Source organism: Bos taurus, chromosome 1, assembly GCF_002263795.3.
Source record: "Bos taurus isolate L1 Dominette 01449 registration number 42190680 breed Hereford chromosome 1, ARS-UCD2.0, whole genome shotgun sequence".
NCBI lineage: Eukaryota > Metazoa > Chordata > Mammalia > Artiodactyla > Bovidae > Bos > Bos taurus.
Window position 1 is genome coordinate 53740175 of NC_037328.1, and position 14221 is coordinate 53754395.

The 14221-nt window shown below is 40.0% G+C and overlaps 1 protein-coding gene across 1 annotated transcript in view; it reads right to left on the reverse strand.

The window, feature by feature from the left end:
- Positions 1–14221, reverse strand: part of MORC1 (MORC family CW-type zinc finger 1) — a 161156-nt gene that overhangs the window by 18256 nt on the left and 128679 nt on the right. The window contains 3 exon segments of the mRNA XM_059887296.1: positions 3900–4061; positions 6386–6452; positions 8532–8627. Of these exon segments, the coding sequence (XP_059743279.1) occupies positions 3900–4061; positions 6386–6452; positions 8532–8627 (325 nt within the window).

Genomic DNA, 14221 nt, shown 5'->3' on the forward strand with positions numbered 1-14221 from the left:
GGCAAAAGAGAAAATCGGTAAGTGAGGAGCTCCTTTTATTCCAGTTAAAACCTTGTGTTGTGTACAATTCTTTCCCCAGTGAATATTTTTATAAAATAATCACCCCCCAAAAAATTCAAGCCAGGATAGAAAGGAGCTTATTTATTAATTCATTTGGCTTTCAGAGAATTCAGTTGATAATAGTATGATGATTTTAAGTACTAAAGATTCTGCATGTTCATTAGGGAGATGGTTTCTGGAAAATTTTAATTTTCTACTGATGCCTAATTATAGAACTGGATGCACCTTACACTCTTAATACTCTCAATCAGATCATCTCCTTTTTGATCACACGTAACTCATTAAAATGAACAGTAATGATACACTTAGATGCAGAACAAAAATTAGACAAGTAAAAAAGTAAAGAAAATGATAATGTATAGTTGTACATCCAAACTCTACTACAATACAACCAGGCAAGTCTCTCCAGGCTTACAGTGTAGAGATAGCAAAGCACGTGTGGTATCTGTATGTGTGTATGTATTACAAAAAGTGTGTGTGTATATATGTAAGTCTGTACATCTGTATGTATGTGTGTGTGTGTGTGTGTGTGTGTATACACTGTGATTAAGAGGATGAAATTCCAAATCAGGGAGCTGGACTCAAACACAGCCCTGTCCTTGGCAGCTGTGTAATTATATCTGTGACTTCAAGCATTACTTAGTTTCTATCTCCCTTTTTTTTTTTTGGCTATACCATGTAGCATGTGGGGCCTTAGTTGGATTGAGACCAGGCCCCCCTGTACTGGAAGCTCTGTGTCTTAACTACTGAACCACTAGGGAACTCCCTAGTTTCTCTTTTTCAGTTTAACTTAAAAAAAAAAATAGTTAAAAATAATATCAGCTTTGTAAGTTTGTGTAAGGAGCTAATGTATACAAACCACTTGAGTGAATGAATAAAATAAAATAATAATGATTTTTAAATGGTAGCTATTATTATCAAGAAGGCCTGGTTCACTTGAAGCAATGTTCCAGTCATTGGACATGTCATGTACATTGTCCATACATTTTAAAATAATATGCACATATTTATTCAGATGTACACAGGCATATTCATATATAATTTATTGTATACTATACCATGTCTTAGGGACCAATTGACATGCCTGAATCTTATAACTAGTAAGAATCCAGGATTCAAATTTATGGCTACCCAACATCAAAGATGAGGATCTTACATAAAACTTCTGATCAAGTACTGACAGAAGGCAAGAAAATGGTTGGAGAATCCCATTCTTTAGGGACTATACTGTAGGCCATGGCAATATGACACTGACATCCACCATATAATTGGGTGATACTGGTACTGTCCTGAGGTGTGGTTTCCTTCTGTTCTATTCCCATGCTAGTACAAGCTTGCCAACCCAGGCAACATGCAGAGTTGGTGGTCATGACTTAGTGTTCAGGGATGCAGCACTCTGACTTCATTCCTTGGTCAACACCTTGTCACTGGGTTCCTACTGTCATTAGTGAAAATGTGTCCTGATACAAAGTCCAAAGTGGATTCACCTACATATAACAAGAGCTTCCCTCTTTCACCTGGGGCAGGATAGGCATTAGATATATGTTCCTAAAGGAGAGCAGGTGGGCCTTAATGCTCATGTAGTATAGCCCCATGGCCCTGGATGCTGCCACAGAGACTTCCCTAAAGCCCAGGGCAACTACAGAATGGCATCCATGTCTTCCAGTGGTTTGCAGTCTACTTTCACACACAGGACCCTAGACCCTGTCCTGGGCCTGAATAGGGGCCCTGGCTCCCTATATATATGCCCTACCTCACCTTTCTCTTCCTACCTGTTTGCATTCTTTGCCAACTCTCTTCTTCAGGAAGACTGTGTCAGTCTCTGATAAGAAAGTCAGTGTCCTAAGGGAAAATACTATTCCAGCTAGAGCACAGTGTATGTTTCCTTCTGCTAAAAATCTCTTACCTTATCCAGGCTGCTCACAGTCTGTGAAGCCCAACCAAACCAATTGGCTGTACTAACTTAGTGGTGTTTCTGCTCCTGACCCCCACCCTCTCATATGACACCTATCTGAGGGCATTCTTCTGTATAGTAACTTCTTTGGCTTGATTGTGAAGCCCCTTATCTTTGGTCCCTACTTGGAAAATCTCTGAACTTTGAACTTTATGCTCATGTCTCCATCCTTGCCAGTAGTACAGATGTGAGACTTGGGCCATAAAGAAGGCTGAGCATCAAAAAATTGATGCTTTCACGTTGTAGTGCTGGAGACGACTCCTGAGAGTCCTTTGGATAGCATGGAGATCAAACCAGTCAATCCTAAAGGAGATCAACCCTGAATATTCATTGGAAGGACTGATGCTTAAGCTAAAGTTCCAATTTTTGGCCACTGGATGTGAAGTGCTGACTGATTGGAAAAGACTCTGATGCTTAGAAAGACTGAGGGCAGGAGGAGAAGGGGGCAACAGAGGGTGAGATGATTGGATGGCATTACCAGCTCAATGGGCATGAATCTGAACAAATTCCAGGAGGAGGCCATGGCAACTCATTCCAGTATTCTTGCCTGGAGAATCCCACAGACAGAGAAGTCTGGTAGGCTACAGTCCATAGGGTCTCAAAGAGTTGGACACAACACAGCAACTGAACAACAACTCCATCCTTTGAGAACTGAGATCCAGACATTTAAATCCCTCATTAACCATGCCCACGAATAATAAGATTCTACACTGAAGCAAAAGGTAAAACTTAATTTCTTTCAATAAGTTCAGTATCTAAAGCTACAAAAAAGACTTCTTAGAAGGCCATAATGTCATTAGGGTCTTCAGTTCAGTCGTGTCCGACTCTCTGCGACCCCATGAATCGTAGCACACCAGGCCTCCATGTCCATCACCATCTCCCGGAGTTCACTCAGATTCACGTCCATCGAGTCAGTGATGCCATCCAGCCATCTCATCCTCTGTCATCCCCTTTTCCTCCTGCCCCTAATCCCTCCCAGCATCAGAGTCTTTTCCAATGAGTCAACTCTTTGCATGAGGTAGCCAAAGTACTGGAATTTCAGCTTTAGCATCATTCCTTCCAAAGAACACCCAGGGCTGATCTCCTTTAGAATGGACTGGTTGGATCTCCTTGCAGTCCAAGGGACTCTCAAGAGTCTTCTCCAACATCACAGTTCAAAAGCATCAATTCTTCACTGCTCAGCTTTCTTCACAGTCCAACTCTCGCATCCATACATGACCACAGGAAAAACAATAGCCTTGACTAGATGGACCTTTGTTGGCAAAGTAATATTTCTGCTTTTGAATATGATATCTAGGTTGGTCATAACTTTCCTTCCAAGGAGTAAGTGTCTTTTAATTTCATGGCTGCAATAACCATCTGCAGTGATTTTGGAGCCCCCAAAAATAAAGTCTGACACTGTTTCCACTGTTTCCCTATCTATTTCCCATGAGGGTCTTAGTGAGGCAGAATAAAAAAAAAAGAAGAAGGGAAACAAGGGAGGGAGGGAGAGAAAGAGGGAAGGAGAGAGAGGGGAAGGAAGAAGGAAGGAGAAATTCAGTAAGAATTTTCTTTTCCCCCTTCATGATAAATGTCCCTCATTCCTTTGTTTTTAATAGCCCTTTCTGTCCTATCTTCTATCCTTACAAATTCTGATTTTTTATTACACTGGAGAGAAAACTAACATCCACTATATTGCTGTACCATGTAACAATAGGACAGTTAGTGACAATAATTTGATCTCAAAAGACATGTAACCCACACTATATCTAAATCAGTGCAGTTAGGAGACAAGTCATAAAGTCATTTTATTGAATTTTCTCAATAATATTACCACTCAATAGAGAAAGAAAATCAGGAGTTCTCACTGCTTAGAAAATTCAACAAAGCAGGTAAATATCTTTACCTTAAATTAGATGTCAGTTTTCTTACTGTTTCCTTGACAGACGTGCTTTGAGAAGATTCTGTCAGTGCAGAAGCAACTTTACAATCACCACTCACAGAAACTCTGGCTTTATATCCAGAACTTGGATTTAAATCTTCCACTGGCATACTGGGCAAAAACAAGCTGAGGTTTAGAATTTCCAAGTGGAAATCATACACAATAAATGAGGTGTTAATATACAACAAATCAATGCATGGACATAAATGTAATGCTGAAAACTGTCATTTACACAGCTATATAAAAGCAATTCTCAATTATATGAATACTGTTTATTTCTAAAAAATCTTGTTTCAAGGTTTTTGGGCAACCACAATTAAATAGAATTGGCAGTAATTTATTTTTAACAACAGCAGTCATCTACCACTTGCCTCTTATTTGTTGAAAGAAGTTTTTAAACCCAAGTTCTACTTTAGCCTGTGGGAGAGTGAAAATGTTAGTTGCTTCAGTCATGTCGGACTCTCTGCAGCCCCATGGACTTCAGCCTGCCAGGCTCCTCTGTCCATAGAATTCTCCAGGCAAGAATACTGGAGTGGGTTGCCATTTCCTTCTCCAGGGGATCTTCCTGATCCAGGGATCAAACCCGGGTCTCCTGCATTGCAGGCAGATTCTTTACAGTCTGAGCCACCAGCTTGTGGGAGGGTAGGTACTAAAGGTAGGTCCAGAAATAAGGCAAAGTCAGTGGAAAGAAGTATTTAGTCAAGACCTGATGGAGGAAGAGTGTTTCAGGTGAAGGGTAATGATACTAGGGTAGAAACAAAGTAGGGTCTTTGCGAGATACTTGAGAAGGCCAGGGCTGCAGGCGTGGGGCACACAGGAAGATGCAGAGAGCGGACCCGAGAGGTACTGGCTATGGCGTGGGGGCTGGGGCTTATTTTAAGCAGAGCAGGTGCTCCCACTCGAGGGTTTCTTACATGGAGGGAGGTAATCTGATTGACACATGTTTTAAAAGGATAACTGGCTGCAGCATGGAGATTAACTAACAATGATGATTCATGAAGTAGCACATAGTGTGTTAATGAGGCCTACGGGTTTCAGTGTTATGAGAATAAAAATGCTTAAGAGGGCTAGGGGATACACAATACGGGAGGCAAACCCGGGTAGGCAGGTTGGGGCCAGATGATGCAGAGTCTTGTCCACCAAGTGAAAAGGAGATTTTTGTAATCCTTTCGTGCTAACATCCATGAATTAAGACCACAGCTCTGGAGAGTTTCCTGTATTCACACTATCTGGGTCTTTTTAAAAAAACTGGATAATAGCTTATAGCAAATGGAAAGTGCTTCTACTGTCAACAGTTCTTTGGCATTAATTATACTGTCTAACTTCAGCTGATACTTTATTTAAGATTAAGAACATTATAACTAATGCTTAATTGTCCATTAAAGAACATTCACACAGTGTCTGGCACTTATTAATTATAACCTCCTTTATGCTGAAATTTTATTAGAGAAGTCCTTAAAGTTTTTTTTTTTTTTTTTTTACCATTTTGGGGATGCTGGAAACTCAGGCTGCTGTTGGCATGGAGGGTAAAATGCACTACACCAGAAGACACACATTCCTCCCTGAACCTTTGTTTCTTCTCCTGCCACATAATAACAGAGCCTACTTCACAGAGCTGTGCCAAAGATTATACAAGATATACACAGAATTTATGCCTCTGTTATTAAGTCCTCAGTAGATGGTACCTAGTTATCATTGTCATTATAATCATCTTTATTATTACTACCACTACTAAATGAATTTGATGATTCTTCCATTAAGATTTTCTTAATTGGATCATAGTTCTAACATGAACTGTGTAGTTATGATTCAAAGATTATTTGAAGAAAATCAAAAGTTCATAAAAACCTAAAAGTAATATATGAAGTAATACACAAACACACATATACAACATGTGTATACACATACACATACACACATACAGACACATTCGGAGCAGAGTGAGGTAAGAATTTGCTTCCTTGAAAACATTTTTTCCCTCTATTGGATAGCCAAAATATTTAGCTGATTACATTTAAATGTGACAAAAGGCTCATGTCAAGAATATCCTAGCATACAATGATTATTACACTTACATATATGTATGGAAATAAGATTATAAGCCATACAAAAAAAACTAGGTCATAATTTCATAGTCATACCTTACATATACATGACATTTTCATTCTTTGACTGTATTAGAATAATTTGAATTAGTTGCTTGCTACGAGTAGGAAGTTAAGCCTATTCCATTCCTGAATCCTCACAAAAGAAAATAAAAGGTTTGGGAAAAAGAGTAAGAAATCTAGGGTATTCTATTCTTTCCTATCTCCTTTAAAATTCTGTTCCACTTTTAATTGCCTTTGCTTGTTGCTATTATTTTCTTTCTCCTTGTATTTAAACACTGGTAATTACTTTTCAACAGTATAATTGTACTCCCTTGGAATTTTGTATAACTGCAGTACACTCACCTTTCCCAGTTAGGTGATGAAGAATTTCTGTTTATTTCTGGAGTATCACTGCACAGCTCCTGTTTTTCTTCTAAAGAACATAGACAAAAATGAAGATAACCACATTTTGGCAATCACACGTAAGAGTGAACTAAAGGAAGTGTTAGCAGCTCATTAACAACTTGCACGTAATTTGGCTTTGTATTCAAACACTCTTGTAAAACTGCACCAATATCTTTTCAAGACAATTTACAATAACCTCTTAATAAAGTGTACACAGTGTACAAGAATCTGAGAGCCTCTGTAGCTTGTTTTTTTGTAATTTCTTTCTAATGATGCTTATTTTCTGTTATTGGTGTGCACAGGATGACTCACTGGACCTGTTTAGTGTCCCTTCTCTCAGCAGCCTCTGCACCCAGACAACAACTTGTCTTTCCCTAGTGTCTTACTCTCTTCCTTTGGGTTCAGGTTCAAAGACATCCTGAAAGACCCCAATCAGAAATGTGCCCCTAGAAGAGAGTTGGATTTTAATGCAGTAAGAGACCTACAATCATTGAGTTCGTCTTCTCACTCAGGGAACCTCAGAATCAAGAGGTTCAGAGAGGTGAGTGCTTTGTTAACAGTCCATAGAAAAGCAGAAATGCTTTGATCCCCTTGGACTGGTTTCAAGAGGATCTTGGGGAGAGTCTAAGAAATAAGTCAAAGTGTTCTTATTCCATCTAACTCTAGAATCCTTTGTGATAACTGTGATATTGTTCCACCAAGTAAACCCTTGCTACAAAGTCCAAGGCCATTGAAGGCCAAGTGGAACAGGAAAGCAACAAGAAATGTTTTAGATGGTTAGGACCTGCCCGACTACTCTAAGGAGACATAAAAGAGAATAGACAGAGAGGTTTTCCAAGCACACTGCAGGCACTGTTGGTTTTACTCATGATCTGCATACAAAGTGAAATTTCTTAACCTAATAGCCAACTAATTCATAATTACAGTCATTTGAAAATATTTCACAATTTGTTCCTTCCAAATCCAGGATGAGTATTTGAAATTAAATGTTAATTTTAGGATCAAAATTGTACTAACAATTTTTCTATTACAATTTGGAAATCCAACTGGCACATACTTGAAGGCATGTTAATAGCTTGAAACTTCTATAAAAGACTGGCTTTAAAATTAACAGATTCTTACAATAGAAATCTTGATTGTGTAATGGCAAATTATCCCAATTATGATGAAAAAGAAAAAGTGTGATTTCTTATGGCCTTCACTAATGGGTTCAAATATAAAGATGTGAATGAATGACTGATTAGGTTACCTAAGCAACAGAGTATAAAGGAAAGGAGTGCTTACATCTAAGAGTGAACACGAAATGATGGCATGGATCAATACAAAAATGACTGGGAGTGACTGAGTCAAAATGAACAGAGACCTATTTAGGAGACTAAGAAAGCCTTTAAAACTTATTTCAGATTAAGAAGATGACAATGAAAAAACAGTGGTTCTGCTGTTTAGGCCAATAGCATAATATTACAATAAAGGAGACAATGGTATAATAATATGAACATAATGAATTCTGGTAATAATAACGAATGAACACTAAAGAAAATAAAATTTTCTGAGTCTAGTTTGTTTCCAGCTCTCTGTCCTGGGAAATTGTCTTTAGATTGAAAACTATAACATGGGAACTTTATGTTTAAAAAAAGGTCAAATCTCTCATCTGAGACAAATTACACCCCATGGATAATAAATGTGCTTGTTGAACTACTCTTAGTGATCTCAGAGGAGTCATGCAAAATAGGGAAAGAACTAAATGACTGAAAACAGAGGAAGGTCATCATCATTTTCAAAAATAGTTTCTGAAAATGACAGACCTGATATCAATCCTCAGCAGATTTCTAAATAAAATTCAAGGAGGAGGGTGACATCTGTGCACTCTTGGGAATTCTAGGCAGTGAGGTCATGCAGGGGGCATTATTTTCAGGCAGGGAGTGCCCCTTCAAAACGTGTGAGGCTGGCAGCTCAGTCTCTATCACCTCTCCTCCCACTGCTGGAACAACAGATTTAACTTTTCAAAATCCAAACTGCTACCATAAGATATGTCACATAAGTCAAACTGAAAACAACTCAAGACATTACAACTAATATATGTAAACTGAATTCTTTTTTTTACCTTTTTTCATAAGAGAAACTTCCTTTTTTTCTTGTTTCAATGGAACATCAGTGTCACTTTCATCTAAAATCTGAAAAACAAGCTCTTTATTTAAAGCTGCACCAAAACAAAGGGTATATCGTAAGGTGAAAAAATGACCTTGAACATCAATGCCCATATCAGAGACCATAAAGTATACTTTAGGGACATGTTATGCAGGGACACAAACATACATGTTGTCAGAAATTATACTGGCACGCAGCTCAAGTATGGTTGCATTATAAATGTCATATTTACATCTATCATTTCTTCAAAGGAATATTTACATTCCTACCAATACTGCGATAGATTTTTTTTAAAATCCAAATCTTAGGTGGATGTCATGTTGACTGCAACACATGGGCCAAGTATTTGATCACCAGGAGCAACCATGGAGCCTCTGTTGTTTGGGAAGGGCAATCCCAGCTCTAGTTGCTACAGAGTAGACCCAGAGAATGAACTCGACATCAGTGCAATGAGAAGTCTGGGGAGGCTCAGGCCTCGGGCCCAAGAGTGTGATGGGGAAGAACATGCGGCCCAGACTGGGGAGCACACCTGGGAAGGTGAGAGAAGGGACACCTGGTCTTCTGACAAAAGAGGAAGTCTGCTTAAAGTGGGATGCAGAGCCTTAATGTGTTGAATGCAGGAGACAGGAGGGTTGGTGGCACTGAGAGTGAGGGGAGGGGTGTGTGTGTGTGTGGTGGTGGGGATGGAGGCTAAGTGGAGTTGGGAGAATTTGGGGGGTAGAATATGACAATCAGAAGCCAGGTATCCCATAACTTTGCGAATTCTGTGAGCCTATTTTTCAAGGCTCAATCAAAATAAATTTATATTTTGGGAATACACTTCTTTAGATCAGAGGCGGGTGGTGGGAGGAGTAGAGAGAGTTTATTTATACGTGTGAGTTGTTCAGTCGTGTCCAACTCTTTGCTACCCCCTGGACTGTAGCCTACTAGGCTCCTCTGTCCATGGAATTCTCCAGGCAAGAACACTGGAGTGGGTAGCCATTTCCTTCTCCAGGGTATCTTCCTGACCCAGGGATTGAACCCTGGTCTCCTGCATTGCAGGCAGATTCTTTACCATCTGAGCCACCAGGGAATCCTGAGTTTATCTATACCACTCAGGAAAATAGACCCAGAAGCTCCTTTCATGTATTTTCAAGTGTGTGAGAAGGTGGGGTAAAGACAGTAAAAAAGGAATATGGAGAAGACAGGGGGCAAAGCAAAAGCTCTGTCTGCTCCTTGATCTGAAAACCTCTGAACACTTGCTGAGATGCATGAGACTTCTGACTACATCACCCGTGTGTGGCATGGACCTGTCAGTTCTCTGGAGCTCACCCTTTGTGTGTGTATCCTTCACCTTTCCTGTCCCCTCTAAACTGCTAAACCAATGTGGAACAGAGAGTCTATCAACCCTCCTTCTCTCCTCTCCCGGGAAACAAAGGCACGTATTTTACATGGTGTTCGGGAGACAGCGCTCTGTCGAAGCAGGTTAAATGGGCACACATGTAACCTAGCAACAAAACAGCAGTGAGGCTGTCCATCACCGTCATTTTCTATTCCGCCCAAATCAAGAGAAAGCAAGCCTTGCAGGTAGGGGAAATAAATAAAACTGATTTTAAGCTACTTTGGTCTATTTCAAAATGTTTTTATTCTTACACTGTGAATAAATTCATGTGCCAGGAAGTAAATAAAATGCATATACTTTCAAAAGTTCATCTTGCAAAATGACTTTAAAATGGATATCTTATTTATTTCCGATGTAACAGAAAATTTAAAGTTATCTTCTGATGTGTTGACGTGTAAGGAAGATCTACATACTTTAAGCGTCTCTCCTTTGAACTGAATCTTTTTTGACTAGTTTATAAGCAGCATGGGCTTACCTGGTGGCTCAGATGGTAAAGAATTTACCCACAATGTGGGAGACCTGGGTTCCATCTTCAGTCAGGAAGATCCCCTGGAGGAGGGCATGGGTACCCACTCCAGTATTCTTGCCTGGAGAATTCCATGGACAGAGGAGCCTGGCAGGCTACAGTCCATGGGGTTGCAAAGACTTGGACAGGACTGAGTGACTAACACTTTCACTTAAGCTTAGCACACACTATTTCCCGTCACAGTTAACAGCAATCACAAGGGAAGCTCAGGAGAGGAATGAACTACTTAACGCCTTTAGCAATAACCACTTTATAATAATCTATGATGATCCTGCTCAGATGTGTTCATTTTCTTTGGTAACCTCTCCTTATGATGGAAATCAGACAAGATAAAAGAATCCAAGCTTAACAAAAATGGCAGGACTCTCAGCAAGAACTCTTGGGGGTGGTATTATTAACTCAGTCTCCTGAAATTACTTTTGCATTTTATTATTTAGCTCTCTGCTTTGAGCTTGCTATGTGTAGGGCTGTTTCCATGAAGATCAGCTATGTCCACTCACCCCTCTAGATGTTACTTAAACAGAGCTTTACCATCTCTATTGCAGGAGAGACTTCTTCTTTTCTTTTCCTTTCTTATATTTCCTTTATTCTTTGGCATAGGAATGTTTAAAATATTTTGGATAAATAATTCACAGTCTACAGTATTTCTTTTTGAATGACACTGTGTAAATATCTGAGTTCAGAAGAAACTGTTTTTTGTTTGTTTACAATGTACTTGTAGTTTTGAAGGTCTGGATTTTTTCAAGCCGAGACAAGGAAACACGTAGTTGTTTTTTCAATGACACTATTTGTATACTCTGATACTTGCAGGGCTCTTTCACATACATCATTTCATTATAGGAATATTCTCCAGTCTCTTAGGCTTAACTGTGTCTCATACTCTGCAGTCTGGGGATATCGCTTTCCTAAGATTTTACCTCTAGTCATGAAATAGATAACACTTCCCACACAGTAAATGAGATTACAGTTAAGTCTTAACGAGAGGTTTTAGATACCTTAATTAAAATTATGTTAACAATGAGTAGAGTGGGATTTGTCAGTTCTCCAAGGGATGCAAAGGATCAGTATAATACCATATGCTCAGTTTTGTGAAGTATGTATTTAAGAGGATAAATAAATCATAAAAAAGTTGGAGAGGAGAAAGAACACACCGTAGTCAATTGTGTAACAATCTTCTCACTCAATTGTCTTTAAGGAAGCCTTAACTGTTATCACTTTGGTTTTTCTCTGTTTCTTTGCCCCTCCACACCCATCCCAAACATTTTATCAAGGACCCATGAAGGCTACCAGGCTAGTTTGTGCCCTCCTGCCAAGTTCCAAGACCCTTCCTGTTTTTACTCTCCCAGAGTTAATGCTATGTTCTAGGTACTTCCCTTTGGTTCATTAATGTATTCAATAAAATTGAGTTCCCTGTATGGGTCAGACACTGCTATGATGAAGACAACAAAGTCCTTCCTTTATGGAGCTTATTTTCTAGTGAGGCAGAGAGATACTAAATAAGTAAAATGACAGGTATATAACTCTGCAAGTTCTGTGAAAAAAATAACGCAGGTAAGAGAAGAATGAATCAAGTTACACGGCTCCTCTCTGGGCTCACTGTTCTCTTCCACACTCGCCTTTTCCAGGTCTTGGACTTGCTGTGGATTTGTTTATTCCCCCAACTTTTTTCTAGTCTCTTCTCAAACACCCTCCTTCAGCTTGGCCTTGCTTGCCCCCTCTATATCAAACTGCTCTCACTCTCACCATCCAACAATGACACTTCCTGCCCCTTCCTCTGCTCTATTTCTCACCTTAGCACTTACCACTGTCCACCATGAAACACAGTTTACTTATTTATCTTATCTGTTGTCAGATCCCCCCACTAGAATGGAAGGGCCATGAAGACAGGGAGTGGTGCCTAATTTTTACCTGCTATATCGCCAATATCTAGGTCAGTAACTGATACTCCATATATTCATAGAAAGAAAGTGAGTTAAAAGCAAGTCAAGAAAATCCATGTGTGTCGCTGAGGGTGGGGAGTCGTGGAGTCCAGGCATTATGAACACGGGAAAAGGCTGTGAAGGAAAAATAAACTTAGGGAGCTGGAGGCCAAGGAAGATGAGGGTGCCTAGAGTGAAGTGAGAGAAGCAATGAGTAGTAGGCAGTGAGGACAGAAAGGAGGTGAGGCCAGGTCACACAGGGCCTTGGAGGGCACTTCATTTCGTTCTAAATGTGAGCAGAAGCCATCAGAGGGTTCACCTCCCACACTGTTGGTGGGAATGTAAACCGGTGTAGCCACTATGGAGGCTCCTTTAAAAACTAAAAATAGAGTTGCCATATGATCCAGCAATGCCACTCCTGGGCACATATCCAGACACAACTCAAATTTAAAAAGACACATGAACCCCTATGTTCATGCAGCACTATTCACAGTAGCCAAGACATAGAGACAACCTAAATGTCCACTGAGAGATGAGTGGATTAAGAAGATATGGTGGAACAGTATTCATCCTTAAAAAAGAGTGAAATAATGCCATTTGCAGCAATGTGGATGGACCTAGAGATTATCATACTAAGTGAAGTAAGTTAGAAAGAGAAAGCAAGTACACATATGACATCACTTACATGTGCAATCTAAAATAACCACACAAATGAACATATGTATGAAACAACAGACTCACAGACATAGAGAACAGACTTGTGGGTCAAGGGGCAGGGGAGCCGGGGCAGGAAGGACTGAGAGTTGGGAATTAGCAGAGGCAAACTATGATATGCTGCTGCTGCTATGATATGCTGCTAAGTCGCTTCAGTTGTGTCCGACTCTGTGCGACCCCAGAGATGGCAGCCCACCAGGCTCCCCCGTCCCTGGGATTCTCCAGGCAAGAACACTGGAGTGGGTTGCCGATTCCTTCTCCAATGCATGAAAGTGAAAAGTGAAAGGGAAGTCGCTCAGTCGTGTCCGACTCTTCGCGACCCCATGGACTGTAGCCTACCAGGCTCCTCCATCCATGGGATTTTCCAGACAAGAGCACTGGAGTGGGGTGCCACCGCCTTCTCCAAACTACGATATATAGGATGGATAAACAACAAGGTCCTACCATACAGCAGAGGGAACTACATTCAATATCCTGTGACAAACCACAATGGAAAAGAATATGACAAAGAATATATGTATGTATGTATGTGTAACTGAGTCACTCTGCCGTACAGAAGAAATTAACACACATTCTAAATCAACTATACTTCAATAAGTTTTTCTAAAAAGGAAGCCAGCAGAAGGTTCTATCAGTAAGTAGGAGAAAAGCATTATCTGACATTGTTTGGATGAGATACTCAGATTTTCACACTGTGGAGTCAAAAATAAGCAGTGGAATCATTTATAGAGCTATTATTGTGGTCTTGGTGAGAGACATCAGTGAATTGGCCAGGTGGGTAGCTATGGAGGTGACAGAACAGAGTATATATTTGAAGGTTGAGTCAGTAAGATTGGTAGATGGGTTGAGTACAGGCTGTGAAAGATGGAGAGAAATTCAAGTTTTGGCCTGAGCAGCTGCGAGTGATGGTGACATTTACTGATATGGGGAAGCATGCAGAAGTCCCTTGGAATTTTTTTCCCTCTTGATTTAGATAACCTTCTGTGTCCCAACTCATCCTGGTAATTATTATTTTTCCGTCTATAGTCAATCCCTCAAATAAAACTTCAGGGGGTTAAATTATAATAAACTGTGGAAAATTCTGAAAGAGATGGGAATACCAGACC